This window comes from Clinocottus analis, unplaced genomic scaffold (assembly GCF_023055335.1).
Source record: "Clinocottus analis isolate CAN_PGR_092001 unplaced genomic scaffold, fCliAna1.0.p SCAF_10, whole genome shotgun sequence".
In the NCBI taxonomy this organism is placed as follows: domain Eukaryota; kingdom Metazoa; phylum Chordata; class Actinopteri; order Perciformes; family Cottidae; genus Clinocottus; species Clinocottus analis.
In genome coordinates, this window is record NW_027175821.1 from 15,991,121 (window position 1) to 16,016,057 (window position 24,937).

General features: G+C 43.4%; 1 protein-coding gene across 6 annotated transcripts in view; it reads right to left on the minus strand.

Moving 5' to 3' along the window:
* Positions 1 to 24,937, minus strand: part of ldb2a (LIM domain binding 2a) — an 86,759-nt gene that overhangs the window by 24,082 nt on the left and 37,740 nt on the right. For all 6 annotated transcript variants that reach the window (XM_068593195.1, XM_068593186.1, XM_068593164.1 and 3 more), the window contains exon 3: positions 7,358 to 7,530. In XM_068593195.1, coding sequence (XP_068449296.1) covers positions 7,358 to 7,530 — 173 coding nt within the window. The remainder of the gene's footprint in view (positions 1 to 7,357; positions 7,531 to 24,937) is intronic.

Genomic DNA, 24,937 nt, shown 5'->3' on the forward strand with positions numbered 1-24,937 from the left:
TATATATATATATATATATATAGTATTGAAGTTCTGACTCCAAAATGATGCACACTTAACCCCCCGGGTTCTCAGCCGGCTCAAATTATAAGAAGGAACGTTATAATTAATCCACTAGCACTTACATTGTTGTTGAGAGGTGAAAGAAAAAAGTGACTTTGGTGTTTTTCTTTCCTCCATTTGAAATGAAATGCATCATGGTCATTATGTGTGTGGATGAGTTTTCATGCCCTTTGGGAAACCTATTAAAAGACCAAATACTTAGGCGTGTATGAGGAAATAAGTACTTCTTTTACATCATTGCTGCAAGTGTACTTTTTGTAGATTTATGGTATTTAGCCACCAGCGGTGGAATAACTTCAATTATGTTTTGTAGTCAGCCACTGTCTTCTGATGCGTTCAGGTGCTGTAGCCTACAGTGAAACAAAAGCTGCACTATTGATTTGTTTTTCCATAGTGCCAACTGGGTCTTTAGCATTGCCTCTTATTTCCCCCCACAAGCTCTCTGCCGCTCTGCAACCGATAAATAAATTGGCAAACCAGCTATATCAAAACCAAAATAAGAATCGCCTTAATTGCAAAGTCCAATACATGTGCGGGAAGCTGTCTTAGTGGCACTGGTGCAGAGACGCATTAAAGACTCCAGTGGAGTCAATCACACAGAGCTATTTACTTTCTCCATACCGAGAGAGAATTGGTTAAAAGAGTTCTCGCCGTGCTCTTTTCTTTCTGTCTTTTTAGCTAAATAGTTTTCCCTTATGAAAACTAAAAAGGAGGAAAATCTTCCTGAATTTAAAAAGGGGTCCATTAAATGCTATAGCCCCTCACAGAGAGTCCCCATTGATTTAAGAGCAGGGTCATAAATCTTCCACACAACGGGTTCGGGGGATCTCCGGCTCAAAAGAGCGAGAAAAGAATAACAGCGACGTCCTGCTGCCGAGGCGCAATTCAATACTGTACCCAAACATGACAATCAATTAACAACTGAGGAGCTGAAGGTCATTAAATTGATTATTATGAGCACTCACGACTGCTCCTGATGAATATAAATAGGATCAAAGTTGACTAAATATGCTCAATTATAACAACTGGCTGCTGACAGGCTTCATTATCCTGCACCTCAACACCAGCTTGTGTAATGGCAGGAGTATGGAGTTAAAGATTATAGCATTAAATGATATTTATGGTTAATGCACATTCAATCAAAGTGCGTCGCCGTGAGTACGTCGAGTTCGCAGCTCATGAGATTAGTCGATTAATCGATTAGTCACCGGAGTATCAGCAGAATTTCAATCAGAAACATTTTTTGCTTGACATCTAATTTGCTATTTTAGGAGAATTCACTGTTTCAGCTTCTCCCAGATGAACAGTTGAAGGTTTTCATGGATTTCTACGAGAGTTAACTGAATAGCGTTGGGTTTCAGACCGCTGGTTGAATAAAACAACCATGTGATTATGTCGACTTGGGCTCTAGGAACCTCTGTTTTTACTATTTTATGACATTTAAGAGACCAAGCAACTGATCAGTTAAGTTACTTTGTTAACTTAAATACATCGATTCAACATGATAATCAACCTAGAAATGCAGACTTCGTTCAACAGCTCAAATTACCTTTTAAAATCAATAAAATGTTTCTCAGGATGAATATGGTGTGGTTGTGTACAGCAGAATATATTCAAAAGTGAAGAGTGGGATATAATTGGACTTTCCCTGTGGTGCTATGCTACGTACAGTAATTGCATTGATGGTTTGATTGTGAGTCCTCAGGTCTCTACTGTCTTTACTCAAAAAAGAGAAAATCTCAAACTAATCTTGAAAACAATAGAATATAATCCAAAAACCCCTGTCAGACAAAATCAATCAAATAAAAGAAGCCTTTACAAACTGTGCTGAAGAAGCAGCTGCCTGCTGATCATGTGACAAAGAAACAACACTGATATTAATGCAGATGCTAACACAACACATGAAGATCCACTCATATCGTATTAAAAACTTGAGATGGTTAAAAAGGCACCACAAAACTGAAATAGATTAAAAAGTATAACTAACATGGAGCACACTTGTACTTAAAGATAGTCATGTTAACTCCTCTTAACTCTCAATCCATTCATCATGAATAATGATAATAATAACCTTCACTGTCATCATGTTGAGTCCACTGCTTCTATAACATTTACGCACCTTGCAATTGAGATTGAAGAGTATTTAAAAACTGCTAAAAAGGTAGATTACTGCAAAGTTCATTTTGCATTTACAGGAATACCAAAAGCATGGCAGAGAGACAATTCAACACACACACACACACACAGACACACACACACACACACACACAGCTGATAACACACCCACTTGTCAATTTCTCCACTCAGGGAATTAAATTCACTTGAGCTGAGATCACCGTGTCACGAACCGGTCTCGTGCTCTTTGCTCGCCTCCCAGCGTGAAGCGCCCCCCCGTCTGGGCACCGGTAACAAGGGCCGTGCCCTCCGAGTTAACACACACTGGCCAAGGGAAAGCAGTGCCTGCTGGGTATCGTGAACAGAGGTGCTGGGATGCCGGCGACCGCTGGGAGCTTGGAGCTGGGGGGGGGGGCTTTCGGTTCAAATTGGCACCCTGTGTCAACTTGTCAACACCTCGCCGGCCTGCGAAAACCCCCCCCCCACACACACACACACACACACCAGCAGCACTTGCTCCTCACGCCTGCTGGCTCCGCCTACTCGTTAGTGTGCAGCATCCCGCCAGGTGAGCCACAGAGAGCACATGAGACTGTGCTGAGCTCCTCTACTTCGTATACGCACCCGTTACACCGCACATGGATGTTGCTTTCAGTAATGTGGTTTTCTTTGATTCTAGTTACACCTTTTGTTATTTATTTTTAGAGGGAGGGGAACCCTGTACAACATGCTTTCTGGTTTATTATACCTTGAAGATACACCGATCTGTGCCGTGGCTCAGATTGGTGACGTGACAGCTGGACGAGCGCCGAATGCTTTCTGGAACAGGAACTTTCTAGATGCACGGAGCCAAAGAAGGAACCATCTGCATGAAGGAGTGCCCTCTATCAAACTAACTGCGTGGGTAAAACATCTTATTTAGTGCTAAAACCCAAAGTTTGCACTCTTAAAAGCCTGGTAATAAAGTCTCACTGCGCAGGAAAATACTGCGGCAAGAACGATGAGGTTGATCATTTTAACGGTCCCCTTTCGTCTTCTCCTCAAAATTTGCTTGGCAAAAATTTCGTGACCTTTTTTCCCCCGGGAGGAAGACGAGACGACGAAGAGACGACGCCAACGCAATTAAACACGTGCAATAAGGTTGACAAAGAAAAAAGATGAATCTATACTAAAATAATTATGATTTTCTTTAAATTAGATGTGACTTAAAAGCCCGGACTTGTGTTAGAAAAAGGTTGACAACTAACTGTGATAAAACGTAACAAGAACATTTAACCCGGGGCTGAGATGAAGACTTAATAAAGAAATAGCTAGCTGAAGATCTAATATTGTATGCTTACAATATAGAAAGCTGGGGAGCTATCGCCTGAACTAATTCCCCTTTGTATTTTGTCCTGTATGTTGTGAGCGCGGCATCTGGATTCCTGCATCTCTGCTCCTGTACGTTTACTGGAAGGATCACAATGGCAATTAGTCTTTATTCAGACTGCATTGCTTTACTCTTGACCTTCATGTCGCCATGTGTGACTCGCTGTTCTTCTCTTCTGAATGTCACATGAAGTAAAAAGTAAGTCTCTCTGCTGCTGCGTGAAGTCTTTTTAGCTTCCCAGGTCTCAGCAATTAGCTCGTTGATGCCGCCGCGTTGCTACCACCGACAGGAAGGACGGCTCAAATTACTACAAGAATTGAGACAAAAATTGTGATAAACCGGAGTTATTTCTCAAATATGGCCATGCCATTAAAACCAAATCAGAATTTGAAATTTTGAGAGCCAAGGCGAGAGAGAGAGAGAGGGAGAGAAAGAGAGAGAGAGAGAGCGAGAGAAGAGCAAAGAAAGAGACAGATACAGGCAAAGAGAGAGAGAGAGAGAGAGAGAGAGAGAGAGAGAGAGAGAGAGGAGTGTGTGGGAGAGCGAGAGAGCGAGTTGGGAGCTGGGGATGATTTCTCTAGGGATGAAGGATGTGAGTGTGTGTGCATGTGTGCGCGTGTGTGTGTGTGTGCGTGTGCGCGCGTGTGTGTGTGTGTTGAGTGTGTGAGGGGGTAGGGGGAGAGGGAGGGGGATGAGAGAGAGTGGCGGAGTAGAGAGAGCGAGGAGAGAATGAGCGAGCGAGTGAGCAAGCGAGTCAGGCAGGGGGATGAGAGAGAGGAGGAGGAGGAGGAGGAGGAGTGCGGGGGGAGATGTGGAGGATGGTGGGAGGAAGGGGGGAGGAGTGGTGGTGGTGGTGGTGGTTGAGGAAAGCGAGGCGAGGCAGAGCTGATTGAGATTCGGGCCTCCAGAGCTGCAGGCTCGCTGCTGCTGCTGCTGCTGCTGCTGCTGCTGCTGCTGCTGCTGCTGCTGGGAGCTCAGGGAGAACACGCTCCGTTATTGGAATTCTTCTCTTCTTTTTTTTTTTTCTTCTTCTTCTTTTTTTTTCTAATGAATTAATTCTTCTCATCCAATTTAGGTGAAGATGAAAAGAGAGCAGCGCTGCGAGCATCAAATTTAGCTTTTTTTGTTGACCGGGGCCTGGGCCGCTCGGTTTCTGTTCAGTGCGGTTAATATCGGACACTTGTAATATATTATGTTTTCTTTTTCTCTCTCTCGTTCCTGTTGGGGAGCTTTGTTTACAGAAAGCAAACAACGGCAACATAGAAAGACATTTCCTGTGCATGTTATTGGGGATGTTTCATAACCATTTACTGATATGATAAGACAAAGAAACCACACACACACACACACACACACACGCGCACACACACACACACACGCACACATACACACACACACACACACACACAAAATGATGGTAAAATCTGTTAAATAAAGGTCTTTCACATCACCAATCAGAAACTTTTTCCTGGGTAAATAATGTTTTCTTCAGATTCAAACTCAAAAGGTGAAGCGTGACATGTTTGTTGAACAGGTCGATGCATGTAGGGTGTGTGTGTTTAGAAGTCTCCAAACTCTTTGTGTACTCAAATTGATCATGAACATGATTATATACTTCAGTTTGAAAGGCTCTTTCTCTCCGTCACCGAGCAATTCATGTATGTATTGCATATTTTTTATAAATGGCGTGTCAAGTAGAAATACCATCAATATGTACATATCAGCTCCTTACATATGTATAATATCAGTGTATTGTAAACAGTATGTCTACAGATAATTATATACATGAATACAGCCACCAAACATACAGAATACTTCTGTTCAGCTTACAGTATGTGTTTATGTTCATATTAAAAGAATATCAGTCAATTCGTCATTATCAGACTTTTTATGGTATGATATTTTTCAGCCTCTAGTTTAAACCCCTTATTGCCAAAATATGATCTAAACCTAGTTCTAAGACTATTTCAAAAGAGAGAGAAAAATCCAGCAGAAGGTAAAAACGCGCCTTGATTCTGATTTCCAGCTAAAAAGGGATTTAACATTAAAAAGGAAAAAGGAAAATCGCCGCCTAACGAGTGTTAATGAAAATGGCAGCCGATACAAAGAAATGATTGCATTGAGTTCATTTGTATTGAAAAATACTTTTTTCCCCCTTCTCATAAAATTTGAATTCTGATCTCAATAAAAAATAAATCACTTGCTACTTATTCGGAGAAGTCAGTGCCAGTCAGCCAAAAAGTCAATTTCAGACTCCGCACACACACACGCACACACGCACACGCACACACGCACACACTGTCAGGTCCTGAAAACAACAGCACGGAGAGCTGAACCATCCGGCCCGCAGCTCAGGGTTCATGGTGCGGGGAGCATGGATCCCTTTGGCTCTGCTGCTCGGAGCTGACAAGGTATCTGGATTCATTTGGACAGTCAGCAGAAGAAGAACAGTGAGAGTCAGCTCGCCATCTGGCTCAGACTGTGGCGAGGCAGATATTCACTCCCGGCCCACGAGGGGATTCTCACCCCCAAAGACAAAAGCAGATGAGCTCAGCTTCAGTGCTTTTCACAAGACCCCGGTGTCGGGTTTGGATTATCTCACCTGTGCAATTTGTGTTTCCCCGGCTTCAATCTGTGCTTCACTTCTACTGCGAACTCAACCGCGCTCTTCAAAGACCTTATTCAAGTCGCCTTAGCTTTGCCTTCTGGAGCTCCTGAGGGCTTAAGAATCTGCCGACATCTTTAACTTGAGGAGCGCCAGTGGATTTTCTACGGGGGTCTGGTGGAAAGGCCGAAATGCTGATATGACGACGCGTGACATTTTCTCTGCATTACATCTGAGCCCCGATTGGTGCAGATATTTTTGGTTGTAGGGGATATAGAGACAGGGTGCATTTTTCGGCGGAGATATCTTAATGCCACAATTCAACATGCAGCAACAGTCAGTGCGAATGCAGCTTATCTTGAAGGATTGGGTCACATTCGCTCACGTCGGTCCTGAAACAACAGTCAGGTTGCTGCGATCACCTCCTCCCTTCCAATTTAGAAAGACCTCCAGACTGGAGAGTTTGTCCCCCATCACTCAGGAGGAGAGCTCTTAACGGACATCACGACCAATAACTGTTTCAATGTTCACACAGAATGGGACTGTTCTTTCAGACATAATGTATACGACGTGAAGTCATAATTTGTAGATATTTTGTTTGATAGTTTTACGCCTCCAAAGAGCAACTTAGAAAATTACAAATTAGAAAAAACTCAAACCCTTATATTTTTTGGGCAGTCTAATGGATATAATTATATTATAGTTTCATTTGGAAAAAGGAAAATCACTTATATAAATAATACAAATAATTCTTTATGGATCATTCAACATAATGAGTACTTCTACTTTTGGTACTTTGAATATATTTTCTTCTCTTACTTTCCTATTTTTACTTGAGTAAGATGTTGACTGTATTTTTTACAGTGTAGTATTGATTCTTTTAAGTTACAGATCTCTCACCACCGCTCTTAAATGTTAAATAGAAATCAGGGGCACACATTTAAAATGGTTTACAAACTTAGCAGCTAATGTATTTTGTTTTAATTCATGCAACAAATGAAAGAAAGACAGTCCCATATTTGGCCCCGAGGTCACCAGGTATGACTTAAAAACACTCGGACAAAATGAAACCTGGAAGAAAAAGAAGAATCAAAGGGTGCAAATGGATTTGATCTCTAACCAGTTAAACGCCTCGCCCGGTCCCATTATCATCGCTTGTGATCAATTATTCATGGCGGGAGAAGCTCGGCGGGGTCAGGTGTTACCTTTGTAAACATTGGCTTCCCGTGCTGGGTGACCATGGTGCACTGATCACAGTCCAGGGTGATGCAGGAGTTGTGGAAGGACTCCTTGGAGTGTTTGAGGATGTAGTGGAGCTCGGTGACCCCGCCCTCGAACACCGTGCTGAAGTAACGGGGGATCAACGTCCTGCCGATCGCTGCGAGGAGATAAAAGAGAGCACAAGGGTGCTGAATGCATGAAGGAGAGCACAGAGACGGCAGTAATGGACTGTAATGGCGCAACTAGTAGTATTGGGCCTCAAGTACTACTACTACTACTACTACTACTGCTGCTGCAGTAGTCACTATGCATTTTTAGGGCCACTGCTTTAATCCTACGGGAGCATTTCTGCACTTCAGGGTACTCTTGTCTCAAAGTAAGCAGGTTTCTCGGAAGAGTTTTTGATGAGCTGTCAAAAATAAATGCTGCGGTTGACACAAGCTTAAGAAGTTTAAAAATAAAATACGTCAGTCAATACCCCGCCTTGTGAACTTTGAAGCTTTTACGTGTCTTAAAAATGGCGGCCGCCACCAAGCGGCTGAATGGATGTTTTTACTGGCGCTGATGTTTTTTCAAAGCGTAGCGTTGTTATTTTTACTTCTGCTCATCGCATTTGTGCTTCAAACATCACAAAAAGTGGCGTTAGATTATCTTATGTAGGTATTTAAGTATTTTCTGCAACGATACAAAAAGAATCCCGGCAGATTTTTGTCGAGAGATTCCAACGTCGCCGACAAAAAATGCTATTGCTACAAATGCTACACTACAGTATGTCTGAAACAATAAGACGGCACTAGATACCCCACATTCAACAAACATATAAGTACACAATTAAATTCAAGGTAATAATAACTCATGTTTAGAGACAACAAAATACAAAAAGGGATGCTTGTTTATGTGCGAATAAAATCCCAAACTGCTTGATGAGGACATCTGCTTGAGGCTCATTAATCAAGATAACTATTTTATTGGCTGTCAAAAGCTCCTTGGAGGCAGAAACTGATCAGATGGTCAACTGAACAAAATTGATTCAATATTTGAGAAGGAATATGTTCTTGCTCTTCCCATTGGACCCTTTTTCTATCGTAGGAAATCATTCAAGGAACACAGGGAGGACTGTTGAGTCCGCCGCCTATTGATTGGACTTTAACCTCTCTACTCATTACGGCCGCTTGCTCGTAATACTGCCAATGTCAGTTTTCCAGAGCATTTGTATTCTTCCCTTAAGCAGTCTCATTAACAGCTGAGACGTCTTCTAATGGGACTAAACAATAAGTAGATAAAAATAGGCACAAATCATTCTGAGCGGTGTCTGTAGCAATCATTAGAAATCTGAATGAACTCTCTGCTAACAAAATATGTGCTATCGAGCAGAAGCCGCCCAGATGATTGTGATCAATTTATGAATCGAGGAGCCAGACGCAGCAGGCGAGCTGTGGACTTACAGAAACCGTTGGATGGCCTGAACACTTTTGAACACGGCCTTCAGCAAAACCTGCTCGCCCCCTCAGAAAGAAAACAATGCCCAAATCCTTTTAGTCTGAGTCTGAAACAAGTCCAATAAAGCTCAGTGCAGTGAGGTAAAATGCATCGGAAGATGAAAGCTTTTCTGGAAGCAACCGACGATACTATGAATTTGAGCTTCTCGATCCACGGCTACCAAGACGTGACACTTCATATAACATAACTCTCAGTATATTCCTCACACGAGTGGAAAGTATTCTCAGAATATTTACCAGAACGATAGGATTTCATGACTAAGTTAAGTATTAAACTGAATTATTAAGATGAACGACTTGTGCGGCGCAAACTTTTTTTTTTTTTTGGTAGAAGCCTAAAGAGACAATGAACTAACTGCATGATGAAAACTATAGGCGGAGTCAGGGAGGGAGAAAGTGTCTTCAGTGTTTTATAGCCCTCAGGCTTCGTCGAGTTTCCATCTCCTCTGTGTTAGCCGGCTTCAAGGAGAAGAATGGATGATACACACAGAGAGGCTTACATTTCCATTACATTATGGATGCACTGCAACAGCATGCAAGATACATATCTTTGAATACCTGGATGTACTTTATAGCATGAAATCATGTCCTAAAATGCCTTTTCTTGTAAGGTTTTAATGTGCGATAATGGAAATATTAACGCCAGCTTTCTCAGCAAGGGTTCTGAAACCAACACTATCGCACCAAAACTTAAGCATCGGGATTATTTTGTCTCACAGCGTCTTCAGGCAAAGTCATTGAGAACCTGAAATCCTGCTACACGTCTTCTATCCAGCAGACAGAAGCGCAGGAAGGAAGTCCAATTATTTGTATATTAGAGCTGCTGCTATCATCTGAGTTGTATGACATTGACGAATATTAGCTTTATATTTCTATTATCGACAACGAAACCAATCTCCATGATCAAAAACTCTCCACTTTATAAACCTGACGGGATATGGTCAACATCCTTAAGAAAAGTAAAGCTACAACTGCTGAATGTTTTTCAACTGATGTGTAGATTATTTTATCAATTCAGTCACTTTGAAATGTCCATTCCCTTCATTTTTCAAGGCCACGCCTCTAAATGTCTTGTTTTATCCAACAGTCCAAAACAAATACAAACTATTAAATTGTCGTTACAGAAGATACAAAAAAACATTTCAAAGCTCCAACAACTGACATTTATGGCACTTTTACTGAAAACATAAATAAAAATAGTAAGAAAATAATCCATTTCATCGAATAACTGATTATCAACTAATTGTTTCAGCTCTAAAAACATTGATTATAGTCAATGCTTAATTCCATGACTAGTTAAACGGATATTTTCCAGTGTGGGCAGAGCTTCATTTCAGTGCTTGGAAACAATAATGAGGAGCGAAAGTGAAAAATGAGATGTTAATGCACACGGTTCACTCTGAATACAAAGCAAGACCGTCTTCAATGCACAACTTCATGTAAATCAGGGATTCTGCACAACACCAACAGAGAGCAGCTGCTCTTTTTGCCAACTGCAGAGCTCAATATCGCCGTTTCTGTTACTTGTTGAGCAGCTGTGCGCGGTCAAGCTGCAGGTCGGCCAGTGGCATCTCCCTCCCCACATCTTAGCAGCACACTGCTCCTTCTTTCCCACCCCCATGGCCTTTATTTTCCAAGCTATAGGGTTTCTGCTGAACACAGATACTACTTTCCAGCGCCGCCCTGCTTCACACGGCTGCGCGCATGAGAGCTGCAGTCCGACCGCAGGCTTAATCCAAACATCGGCAGTTCCACTCCAGCAGCTCGACTTGCTCAAGGGCAGGCCCTGCACTTACTGAAGGGCAAAGGGCTTCTTATTCTCACTCAGATGCATATGGGATCTCAACCAGCAGCTAGTTGGTCTCAACACTGACATTTGCACCCGAATTAATGTGTTAATTAACGTGTGCATTTGACTTAAGTGTTGTGCCATCCTGTTGCCCATCTTGTAACCAGATTACAGGACAACCTCAGTGAAACACAGACCAGGTCCCACGTATGCAGGGAGCTGAACCAATCACGCACTTGTTTAGGTGGAGGTTAGTAAACCGGTGAGGCGATGAAATAGGATTCAGCAGGTCCAGAAGGTAAGAGCTTGACGGTTTATCAGATGCCAGAACATCGCTGTTTATAAAACGATGGGAAAGTTATGATTGCTTTATTTTTTTGGTCACAACAATGCCGAGGTACACTCAGCTGTTCAAATTACAAAATGGCCGAGTGTGATACTACATTTCATTACAGAAAATGTACGCACCGTTTAACTTTTTTAACCTGGGTTGCGTTCCGGTTTTTTGTTGTTGCGTTATTGCCCATGAAAAAGAAAGAGGTGGCTGCATTTTTCTTTTTTTTGACCAGGACTAATGTCGGTCTGACCACCAGCCCGGTTGTGTTTGTATCAGGAAGGGCTGTGGAATGGCTTGGCTAGTTTGAACAAATGACTATGATGATTTGTCTTCAGGAGATTTCAGTACATCTATTTTAATAATAATCAATAAACTACCAGCAGTGATAAACACATTTATACCACATTGGATATTTCAGGGTCACTAGAAAAACTGTATTCTAACAATATCCAATCACCATGAAATCATCACAATTGAATCAGGAGTCAATGAAAAGCTACTTGAGTTCATCTGATAACATCCGACTGCTTAGCTCTCCTAAAAACACCATGTGGATAGTTATTTTTTATTATTTCGTCATCGTTGGCTCAACTTGAAATCAACCCTCTGATCCCACTAAGTGTCAGTGACCCGCTCCACCCACCGAGCTACGCCAGAATATTAAATAACGGCAAAAACAAAACAACCATAAACCCTGACGCTGGGATTATGAAGGCGAGCGCGTTGGGATTTCCTCTCGCCTGCCGTCACAACGCCTGGTGGAGCCAGTCTGTCTGCTTCTCTACATTCAGCTGCCCGTCAAATCTCCATCATTAGAACACTGCTGGGAGAAAAAAATTAATAATAAAAAAAAAAAAAGCGGGACAGCTATATTATCCGGCAGCACATGGCCGCTGATTTCAAGCAGAAATAATCCATTTTAGAGTCAACACTCTGTTGGCGAGAATTATGCTCTCTCTCTCTCTCTCTCTCTCTCTCTCTCTCTCTCTCTCTCTCTCTCTCTCTCTCTCTCTCTCTCTCTCTCTCTCTCTCTCTCTCTCTCTCTCTCTCTCTCTCTCTCTCTCGCTCTCCCCTTCCCCCAGGGTGGGTGGTTAGGAGGAGGTGTGTGTGTGTGTGTGTGTGTGTGTGTGTGTGTGTGTGTGTGTGTGTGTGTGTGTGAGAGAGAGGAGGGGGGAGTGAAGCCTGGGAATGAAACTTCATTTAGAAGTGAAATGTCCCCAAAGACAGTGGCTCGAGAGCCTCTTGAGGTCAAACCTGGATGGTAGAGTCTCAATTGAGAGAGGGAGAGGGAGAGGGAGAGCGAGAGAGAGAGAGAAGAAAGAGAGAGAGATGAGGATGATGTTGGTGTTTGGGTAAGGGTGTGGGGGACGTGGAGGGGGGAGACAACGAGGGGATGGGTGGGAGGGGGGGGTACCCGTGACTGGCATGTTTTTCAAATTCGATAAAGTCAGGCATGACTAAATAACACATAAAATGTTTGGCATCGTGAGCAGTGGCTGAGGGAGGGAGGGATGGAGGGATGGGTGAGCTGCAGGGTCCGCTCGGCGTGGATGACTGTGTAAATGATGCTCTCTCTCTCTCTCTCTCTCTCTCTCTCTCTCTCTCTCTCTCTCTCTCTCTCTCTCTCTCTCTCTCTCTCTCTCTCTCTCTCTCTCCCCTCTGTATCTCGCTCCTTTCCTCGCTCGCTCAGTCTCCACCACGGTTGAAAAACAAAGTACGTCTAGGAGTGGAGTTGACTGCTAATGCGGAGGAGCTCTGAGGAGACGAGGGAAGGAAGGGAGGGAGGTGGGGGGGGGTAGGTGGTGTGTGTGTGTGTGTGTGTACGCGTGTGTGTGTGTGTGTGTGTGTGTGTGCATGTGTGGTGCTAGAGGGATTGGGATGGGGGAAAAAAGAGCGAGGGATGAAAGAGAGAGAGAGGGAGAAGCGACTAGGAGGGAAGATGAAAAAATAAGGGCTTGTCAATGAGGGAGAGGGAGAGGACTCACTGAGGGGTAATGGGAGAGAGAGAGAGAGAGAGAGAGAGAGAGAGAGAGAGAGAGAGAGAGAGAGAGAGAGAGAGAGAGAGACGGGGGAAGGGGGAAGGGGAAAAGAGGGGGTGCTCAGGTGATACGCAGGTCTGCCTCCCGCCCGCCTCGCCAAGCCATGCAGGAGTTTTGGTTGCGTCTTCTCAACCAAAACTGTCCTAATAAAAGCCAGCGTGCGTGGCCCAGAGTGACAGAGTGATAGGGAAGCATGTAATGGCAGCCATGCTGGCAAGGCTTGGATCATTTCAAGCACAGTAGTCGTGTGTTTCTCTCCAGGCTCCCTCACTCTGTATTCACATTGGCATAGGCGAACGCTCCAGCCGAGTTGCCGTAGCTTCGGCAGGCCTCATTGTCTTGCTCAAGGGCCCGTTGAAGAGGATATTTGACTGTAACCATGATGATGAGCTTTAATCTCCTGCGTTTTCTATCCTCAACTCCGCCGTCGCGAATGTTCAGAGATGATCAGGGATGAATGTCTTTGAAAATTGTGTTTCCTGCTGTGTTTTTTTTTCTGTTTTAATTAATACAGCATTGGTTATCTTTTGGGTTTTGGACCGTTGATAGGGAAAACAGTTTAATTTGAAGACGTCGTCTTCACCGGGGCCTCTTCAGATGAATCTATAATGACAGTAATCGTTAGCCGCAGCCCGGCGAGGGTCCAACGCAACGGCGTCGGACTCACAGTCCAAAGCGCATTCAAACATACTCAGTTCGGATTTGTATGAAACAGAGGAAAGCCGAGACAGAGATGCTGAATGTTTGGATCTTGATAAATGACTTCAAAGATTAATTGCCGTTGAACGATTTTACTGTTGACCAACTCAGTGATTAATTAACTTATCATCGCAACGCTACTTCCAGCGGGGGAAAAGGCAAGATTTGATCCAAAGAAAAACTAAAAGTAACATATTCACTTAAATTCATCTAAAAAAACAACTAAAAAGGCACACATTACGTCACCAGGGAAGACGTACAAAGTGTGGACAGAAGGAGAACTCAACAGTGACACCAAGGACACAATCATCAACACAATCGTTCGACACTGCCAAAAAAATGAATAAATGGGCCCCATGTTGTAGCCCAATGTTGACGACGCTATCATTTATCTTTTAATTTGCAGTCAGAGGACACACTCACCAACAAGCCAAACAAACTTCAGACAAAGAAAACGGCAAAACGGCACCAAAAGAGGGGGAAAAAAAGAAACTAGCATGCAGTCCAAACGAGATAAAGTAACAAGTAAAATGTGCTGGCGATCCTGCTCGTGTTTCCTTTTCCCTTCACCTCACCCCACTTCTCTCTCCCGCTCTCTTTCCATCTCTTCTTCTTCTTCTTCTTCTTCTTCCTGTGTTGTTGTTTCCCTGCACCGCGCTGATTGGCCCGTCTTCAGTCGGCGGGGCACTCCAGAGATTCAGATTAGCTGGCACTCGTTTGGGCGAACACGACGAGCAGCATATGCCTCTCAAGTAACGTGTACCCAAACATGCAATTTACAAATAATTAACGTGGTGTTAATTAGTCACATTAATTCATGCCACTTTGTTGGGATTGTTTCCCCCCGTCGGTCCCCAGGACTCCTGCCAGCAACGTCAGCCAGCGAGACGGCGAGAGGGCGCTTCTTCTGCTCCGACGCGAGAGCGGGCCGTCAGAAGAAAGCAAGGCCGCTGGCTGGTGTACACACAGTGATGGCGCACACACACACACACACACACACACACACACAGAACACAGAACACACACAATCAACCGCACACGCTCAAAAACACATTCAACGAAAGTTGTAGGCATGAAGGGTTAATATACATCCATTAAAGGCACTAAATATAAAATATTCATTGTCCATTGTCCTTATGTTCAGATATATTATTCCATATATATTTATATTTTACATGATAGTTAAATGTTGACGCTTAGTGTCTCTGTCTCTGTGTGTGTGTGTTTGTGTGTGTGTTCAGGTTTGAGATAAATGCAGAAAATGCCAAAAACTTGATGCCATATTGTAAAAATGTACAACAAATTCCATTAAAAAAGACATTTTGGATGTTTTTCCGTGTCTCATGCTTCCTACTGATGGCATACAGTAAATCTTTTTTAAATAATCTGGTCGCAAATGTTTAGTTTCCTTCTTTCAAAAAGGCTTACCGGTAATAATCTTCTTAAACAGCCGGGCGCTGTGGTTTTTAGTGAACGTTATCCAAGAGAAGCACAGAGCGGAATATTTTCAGCTGTGCATTAACACACGTTGATGAGTATTCACGGCAGCAGGTCAGTGGCTGCATGGCGGTCGTAATGAAGGGACATACACTGTGTAATAGGATCAGATCCAGATACATCAGGTCAGAGAGAGAGAAAACTATATATCATATTTTTAAAGTAACAATATAAGTCACAATTCTCAATGATTAAATGTTGTCATAACACAATAGCTTTGCCGAAATACAAAGAGTGTTACAATAATCTAAAATAGATTTGCAATCGGGAATTATTTCATCAAATAATGAGAAAACAAGACAACAAATCCAACAATGAGGACTGGTGGCACTTTCCTAATAGTAAACACATTGACAGATTTCAGTACAATATTGAGATTTTAGACGTCATCCCCAGTGTTTGTGTGTTTGTGTGTCTGTTCATACATTTAAAGAAAAACATGTGCAGCTTTATAGGACCATGGTGTATCTTTATATGTATGTGCATGTGTGGGAATGATATTATTTGCACCATGTGTTTATGGATGGAGGGCTTTTGTATGTGACTACTGTATAACTGTATATGTACTTGTGCATTCATCTGTGATTCTCTGTGTGTGTGTGTGTGTGTGTGTGTGTGTGTGTGTGTGTGTGTGTGTGTGTGTCTGTGTCTGTGTGTCTGTGCTTGTTACTGCTTCGTATCGGTGTACAAGTTGACATCTGTGGTGCACAGAAGAGCAGAGGAGCTATATGTTGTGAGCTGGCTGAATCTGGGCTGTCCATTCCAACACACACACACACACACACACACACACACACTCACACACACACACACACACACACACACACACACACACACACAAAAACGTACAGTAATGATGCACCTGGGGAGTACAGAGGCAGCTACGTAAACAATATGCACACCCACATGCGTGGAGAAAAACCGACACATGTAAACACGCAGAGACGCGCCAGGAAAGTGAACCAGCATCACCTCCACCATCCCCCGTGAGTAAACACACCAGCCATTAATATTTTTATAGATTTAAATGCAAGATTTTGTATTTAGGCAAATAAGTACTGAATAAATTACAAGGAATGTTTTTATTGTTTTTGTATTAGTTTGAATATCCATAGAACTAAAAGATGAATATATATTTAACAGCCCATCGTTATTATTACAGTCATGGGACTTGCCCTTAAGCAAGGCACTATATTTCCACCAGGTCACCAGCTGTAAGTCACTGAGGGCAGACGATGACTTTAACGCTAAATGCTTTAAATATTGAAACTAAAAAGGTTTCTCCTCCGCAGTGAGAGGTTCCTGCATGAAACAGGGAGGAGAGACTGTGTTTAGTTCTTGAGGCAAAGCAGCTCCAGAGTTTCATGCCGAAGCAATCACAAAGCATCAATCCCATTTCTCATGAAGTTGAGAGTAAGAGGCTGGAACCACGGCTGGTTGAAATAGTAATAGCATGGCAGCAAACACAAGAAGAGCTCTGCTCGAGAAAGAAGTCCTTACTTAACCTCTCCCCCTCAAGACCCCAGCCTGGAGGTGTCAGGCCGTCTTCAGGGTCTTCAGGGTCTTCAGGGGGAGATAGCAGGTCAACACATAGAAGTGGTGCACTTCACCTGAACGCCGTGACCCGGAGGATTACGTTGAGATGCAGCTCACTGTGCGTCACGTTGTTCTCGTCAGGAATCAGTACAACAAATATATTATGATGAAGATTTATGCAATAATAGCATTTTTTCGGCAATTGGATGGCAAACAGCTCTGTTCCAATGCACAATCAAAAAATCCCTTATTGTCAATACATCGAGGAAAGCCATACATTGATTTTTATCACCAAATGGCATCGGATTGGAAAAAAGTAAAGTGGACATGTCTGTGGAGGGAAGATGTGTGGGTGCGTACCACAGAACCCGTTTTCATTGATATCTCAAGGTGAGAGGTCAGGGGACTCCCAACAATTCAGCCTACCTTTAGCCTCCTTTCCGTCAAGCTAGCTTGACCCCAGCATGGCTGGTATCAATGGATTTGGCCTTCCCGTTTCATATAATACTGGATACTTCCACTCTAGCTCTAAAACTGAGCGTCTGAAAGACAGTGAAGACGAGCGCCCGCGAGGACTGGAAGAGGTTAAGGTTCATCATCCAATATCTGCAAAGTATAGACAACCCACTGCATTGAGGGGTTGATTATGTTGTCAGCCACATATTAAAATATAATTCTATCCTTTGAAAAGTACTATCATTGGTGTCTAATTTTGAACCATCAATCATTTTTGCAAGCAAAGATGTTTTTTTTCTTCTTCTTCTTTTTCTAAAATTTCAATTTAGAAGGAGACGAGTCAAACCCAGGCCACTCACGACTTGTCGGCACTGTTCGTCCAACCTGTCCAGCTGGTTGATGATTAAATCCGCATGCTGGTGGAGTACAAAGAAATTAAAAAGCGGGGAAGAGAAAAAAAAGAAGAAAGTCGGGAGATACTCAGTGGGCGATTATGCAGCAAACGCAGCTCTCCGCAGTGCAGAAGAGAAAAGGATGGAAATGAGAAACGGGGAGAGCAAGTATACATTGTGTATGATCCATAATGTCTGCATCCTGCAAATGATCACCAGACAAGCATTGGCTGTTCTGGTTTTAGTGCAGGTCAATAGAAAGCGCAAGGCGCCGATAGGTAAGCGGTTCAATTCCCTTTGAGGTTTTGTTGCGACCCCTTTCTACTAACATTTACAGGGTGAGTGGCTCAGGTTCCAAGTTAATGCTCGAGATTAATCCTCGTGTTATACCATTAGGGCAATGATTTACCCGTTTCTTTTTTATTCTAGTGCGTAATATGGATAAAATGCCAGTATACTCTATGAGTACTGATAAATCATCTGCATCTTTTGGATGTGTATTTAATTCATTCTGTACATCACACATTAATGCAGGCATACGCAGCTCCAAGGATATGCTCAAGTGTTAATGTGCAGTATGTGTCAGCTATTGTAACTTCTCCCATAAAAACCCGTTTTTATACAAAATCCCAACTCTGTTTTACTTTCATTGTCATCCATTATCTATTCATACACCTGCCTCCACGTGTGAGAAATAAATCCTGTGTCATGCTGGAAGCAATGTGTTCCTAACAACCCCCTCTTTGTGCTACCTTCTTTTCTTTTTCCCTCCACATTATTACGATGTACTGTGTGTATTTATTATGTCACGTCACATCGCGTCATGCTAAATGAAGAGCGAATACAAACAGACATTTGGGATCACTGGCAGAAGCTAATGTGTTGACAGCGCTGTAATTGTTGGAAGCATATGTTTTCCCAGGGGACGATATCTTGATTCGTAACACTTCTGCTCTACATTTTTTTTTTTTTTTTTTTTTTACATTTTAAGGCTTTCAGCTCTCTCTCCAAGTGAATCCAGTCTCAAGTGGTTAAAATGACTGAGCAGGGATTTGCTCTCTCTCTCTCTCTCTCTCTCTCTCTCCCTCTCTCTCTCTCTCTCTCTCTCTCTCTCTCTCTCTCTCCACAGTTACTGAGTGGTGTCTGTAACCTCGTAGCCTACACATGCAGAAAGGTTAGAGTCAAGCAAACAGATTACGGGACCTGAAGAAACCCAGATCAACCGACTCAGATAGGTAATATTGATTTTCTTTCGGTCTGTGACGAGTGTACAAGTCAGCGCTTGCTTGGACCTACAGTGTGTGCTGTAATCAATAAGCTAAGCTAAAAATACTATTAAAATCGATTATCACCCCTCGGTGTAAGCTACTGTTGATGATCGCTGAGAGCAGAGACGCGCGCATAAAATCCAAGACTTATCGATCTGTGGGCCTAATCGATGGTCGAGGGGAGCCGGCGCTACTCGGCAAACAAATGTCCGTCTTCATCGACTCATATCTCTATCTAAATACCCGTCATGAGCTACCATTACTGGGTCAACGGGGACGGGTATTAGATCATCGGCAAACTCATTAAGTCGCCTCAAGTTAACTGTTTGTCGAGCAAACGGGGTCGTCGCAAAGAGCTCCACGCGAGCAGACAACACGACTTTCACCGGATAGGTTCAGATTCTACGAACTCTACTTCATCACGATGCTCACATGCAAAGACTCAAAGGCTCAGTCGGTGATCCTGTTCTTTTCAGACACACACGGCCTGCAACGACATCTCCGCTGCAAAGCCTCTGCTGGCCTCCCTCTATGAACTAACTCAGGAACAACAATCCTTTCTGGCTCTACGCCTGCAGAACACAAACCTGGGGGTCGGGCCGGCTAGGGATACAATGCATACCTCTTGGCTTTTTACTTTTGCTTTATTTGTGAATTACTAGATATTTTTTTCACTTTCTGGCTCCGATATGCACATTCAACGGGCTGAAATAAACTTTGTTTACGCGGTTACGAGACAAAAAGGTTAGGAACCACTGCTCTTCATCACACAGTGGACGACTGTAAACACGTTGCCTGAGGCATTATAATTACAGAAGGAGGTGGCATGATTGTTATTATTTCATTATCATCATCCATTTTCATTATTATTAACTACTATCTCAATTAGTTTGGCTCACAAAATATCAGAAATGTCTAATTCCTACATACATCTGCATATGTGTGTGTTGTCCCAATGAAAGTCAAAACCTGCAAAGTCATTTTTGACTGTAATAAAAAACGAAATAAACTAGAACATATTCACAAAGTAGCTGGAAACAAAGGATTTTAACATTCTTTTCTTTAAAAAAAAAAGACGGTTAATCATTTTTCTAATTATTGCAGATTCATTTTCTGTCCATTTGCTCATCGATGAATCAATGAATCAACTGATCATTGTGCGGTGTCGTACTATTAACGAAAGCAATTTGACTTTGAGCCATAAATCAAGGCAGGTATCTACAGAGGGTCTACTTTTAACCTCCAGCATAAAACCTGCTGCAGCCGAATCAAGTGGAAATCTTCCAAAGTTGCAGTTTTAATATTAAATTCCCTTTTTGCTGAGCCGTGGCCGAGAGATACGGCCCGGCGGTTGCACGTGGGCTCGTTTGCTGGGACGAAACCGGAAGATTTTGACCCCCATCTCTTAATCTGCAGTCGCTCTCAAAGCAGATCTCTTCGTGGACGGCATGCAGAACGGGGACTTCTACAACAAACTAACTCTTTGAACGTACACATGACATACGAGCATTTTAATTGGTAGGAAGTCATACCATATCAGACCAAAAGCCGGTTTACAGACTGGCCCTGGCTGCACAGCGGCGGGGAAAGGGTTAAAAACACCCAGCATGTATTCCAGAGACAGACTCACACACACAGGCATGCACACACTCGTACAAACACACACCAGAATGTGGGAATCACTGCCCAGAACATGAAATATTCATCAGTCATAAAACTTTAATTCAATCTCTCTCTCTCTCTCTCTCTCTCTCTCTCTCTCTCTCTCTCTCTCTCTCTCTTTCTCTCTCTCCTGTCATTTTGGGGGCTGCTGTATTCTACTCTGCGAGGTAAACACTTTGCCCACTACCCCTCTGCAACGAAAAAACAATAATAGATTTAATTAAAAAACCCTTTTTGCACAATTGTCCAAACGCACATCATTAAAACGCCGCTACGTTTGGAAGAAAGAAAACCGCTGTTGGCGTAGTTCCACATTACATTTCAAAAAGCAAGGCTGCCGGGTGGCAAAGAGAGGAGCGGTCCACTTTAATACTGCGATGCTGAGTTTTAGAGGTCCCCTGCTATCAAAGTTATTGTCACTCAAACGCCGAGGAAGAAATGATGCCAACACCTCACAATAGTTTATAAAAAAAAGAAAAAGGAGAGAATCTGTTGTGTGTATACTTTTATGTTGTGTTATCACTCAGTTTCAAGATAATAAACATTTAAACTAAAAGGCGTGACCCCAGTGGATGAAAGCTTGACCAGAGGAGGACAAAAGGGACAATGTAGTCCAGCTTTTCATTTCTTATGCTTCTCATATCATGCAGAGTGTTTTCTGAGCATGTTCTGGGGTTCAAATAGTCAGTTGCACATGCTTACATGTAGCCTGTGTGTGAGTTTATTCGTCATTATGGTATTTATTAATGCACAGGCCCAATAAGGCTCCTCTTGAAAGACGTCTTTAAAAGAGAAAATCTGATATTAAAGAGAGTTAATTTTTCAGTTTAAGATGTGTTTGTTCAGTCTGGCATCCTCTTATTCAGAACTGAACTTTGAGTTTAAAAAGATAGCATTGTTGTTTTTCTATCTTAGAAAAGTGATCTTGAATGCATCTGTTTATCTGTTTGGCATCGCCACGGTTAAAGGTTAGGAAAGAAACATGGTTGTGGTTTATTGTTGGGCGAGCAAACCCGTCCCGGCATGAGCTTCAGGTCACAGGTTCTAAGTGGCCTCATGAATTTTTAACCGCGACCATAAGCTTTCTGTTACCTTAACCGAGTGCTTGGAGTTCCTTGCGCGGTAATCAAAATCATATTTAGTTGTGGACATCGGCGGTAAAACAACTGATGACTGTTGCTGATGAACAGTTTACAACTCAGCATGCGCAGTCATTAAAAATGTGTCTTCATCACGTTGATGAGAGACCTCAAGCTGGCAGCATTACATACCACGTTTGATTCAAAGATCCTAAAAGAAAACAGCAGCTTTGTGTTATTATAGTGAGACAACTCACATGCAGCCGCTTCAAGGCTTATCATGCAGATGTTCACATGCAGCTGGACGGATCTCTCCCTGGTCTTCAAAGAGCGAACAAGAGGAGGGCTGAGTGCAAAAAATACAGTCTTGTCTGTGCAGAGGACAATGCTGCAAAATGTCACATACATTATGACGCGGCTTCAGCACCACGGCCACCTCTTCCCAAGACGGACCTCGTGTCTCTCGCAGCTCTCGCTTGACGTAACGTAGAACAGCGGCCTGCAAAATATGATGAAACTATCGCACGAAAGAGACTCAAATTAGGCTTGTGATGGCTGAGTGGACTGTGTGCTCCTCTCTCACCCAACGTTTCCTGTCTCTCTATTGTCTCACTGTGAAATAAAACTGCTATAAAATACCCCAAATGAACCTTTTCAAAAAAAGAAAATGACTCAAATGAATCGTTTTTGGGGAATTTGAGTTCAAAAACTAAACAAAAGTAACAAAATAAATCAAAATAAACTCGACTGAATATGCGTTAATTAATCCTCAGAGTACTTTTCTTTTTTTTTTTTTTACGGATTTGTAGAATAAATAATCGAACAAAAGCCAAGAGAAGCACGCTCAACACCAGCCTGAATACTGCCGGCAATTCACAGAGGAAGAAAATCAAGATACTGTATGTCTTTGTCTTGTTTTCTCAACATCTGCAGACCAGTTTCGGCTGAGCGGACCTCTATCATTTTGACTTCCCCAGCAGAAATCTGGGAGGGGGAGAAAGACAGCGATAAGGACGAGAGTGTAACGAGAGAGAGAGAGAGAGAGAGAGAGAGAGAGAGAGAGAGAGAGAGAGAGAGCGAGAGAGAGAGAGAGAGAAAGCGCGGTAGAGAGACACACATCTCCAGTCACCCTCATCAAACCTCACGCCACGCGTGGATGGTGACTGTTTGGGCAGAGAGGGAAGCAGGAGGGAGAGAAGAGGAGAGGATGGGGGAGGGGTGAGGGGAGAGTCAGAAGTGTTGGGGATGGAGGGAGGTGGGGGTATCTCCCCTCGAGGCCAGCCCTCATCCCCTCTTCACCTCCATCCATAATTCAACGCCCTCCCTCCCTCCCCCCTCTCTCCCTCCCTGCAGCCTCACCAACCCCCAGGGCGCAGCTCCGCAGGGAGGACACAACACGCAGAGGAGGAAGAGACAAAGACACCACCACCACTACTACCACCTCCACACGGCACAAGCAGCCCAATGGTGAGACACCGACGCGAATGCCGGGACTCAGTGGTGAGATGCGTGGTTTCCCCCCACCAGTTAGGTCTAAACTCCCGTCGCACACATCGAAGCTTGGAGGTGGAGCATCGTCACACAGGATCCTCACAGACTGATTTAACAGCTCGGACAAACCAACACGCACGCGCTCACGCGCGCTACATCCAGCCCGAGTGTGACTCCCGGTGAAACAGAATCAATGGTAATGAGCATCGCTTTGCGCTGTTTGGCCTCTGATAATCGGGCTCGGATCTAAAAGAGGCAGCGATACCTGCGAGGCTCTCAGCGGCCCACCTGAGGGAGGGGCCAGTGAATCAATTCAACACACCAGGATGCCGCCGCCGTGTAAAAAGATATAAAGACGGTACCCCGTTGCAACATGGCTGACTTCTTCTGGGAAAATACCAAACATGTTCATTTTCGTTTCATAGCTCCATTCATCATCATCATGATCAGGATCAGGATGACGTGTTCACAGGAGGCGCTGGGGATCGAACCACCAACCCTAAGATTAGTAAACAACAGCTGCATCCACCTGGCGAGCCAGGGCATATTTTAGTTGTTCAGAATCGGTGTTTCAAGCTGATACATTGTCGTGTTTGGGCCATTTTTAGTCAAATAAGACGATGGAAAATTACTTTCACACATTGTTACGACTTGAATTTCTCATCTGATTTGGGAAGCTGTCCATCGTGAGCTTGTGTGTGCGTGTACGTGCATGCATGCGTGCGCGCACACGCGCGCGTGTGTGTGTGTGTGTGTGTGTGTGCATGTGTGGAAAGAAGGGTTATTGAGGGATGAAAAAAGCGCCACATAAACATTTAATACCTTAAGTAAAGCGGTGCAGGCCCTTTCATAGACTATGGAGACTGATGGTTCTCCACCACTGTATAATATATAAATATGGATTTCTCTGTGTGCCAATAACTTTGCACTGCAAATGTGCTCTTCTGCTGTGTGTGTGTGTGTGTGTGTGTGTGTGTGTGTGTGTGTGTGTGTGTGTGTGTGTGTGTGTAGACACTGTATCTGTGTTTTTCTACATATGCCAAACACTTTTTCATATTTGTATTTGAGACCAGGTGTGCCATCTCTCTGTGATATTGTGTGTGTGTGTGTGTGTGTGTGTGTGTGTGTGTGTGTGTGTGTGTGTGTTTGCAGACGCATACGTGTATACTCACAAGGTCTTTCACTGCCTCACTGTGTTTGTGTTGTACATCGGCAGGAGCTTACTCTCACTTTCAATGTGTGTATGCATACGTGTGCATGTGCCAGTGTGTGTGTGGCTGTGTGTGTGGCTGTGTGTATGTGTGTGTATGTGCGTGCGTGTGTGTGTGTGTGTGTGTGTGTGTGTGTGTATGTGGGGTATGCATACACTGCATGTTTTCCAGATGTAGTTCTTCTTCTACTCTCCAGTGTGCGGATGAAAATGCTATTCATTATTAATAAAACCTCTCTCTCTCTCTCTCTCTCTCTCTCTCTCTCTCTCTCTCTCTCTCTCTCTCTCTCTCTCTCTCTCTCTCTCTCTCTCTATCGCTCTCTCTCTCTATCTCTCGCTCCTCGCTCTCTCTCTCTCTCTCCCTCTTTCTTTCTGAGCTCATCTTGTTGACCTTTCTGTAACGTTCTGCTGTTAAAAGCTTGTGTTGCACTTCACTCTTCATTTTTTCATGAACTGCATGTTTGTCATCATGACTTGGAGCAAACATTCACAAATTCCATTTTGAGCCAAACAAATCGCAGACGTGTCCCGTAAGACACCTCATGGGACGACCTTCCCGGGATACTTTTGATGTCCTTTCACGTGTTACAAAATGTAGGTTCACCACGAT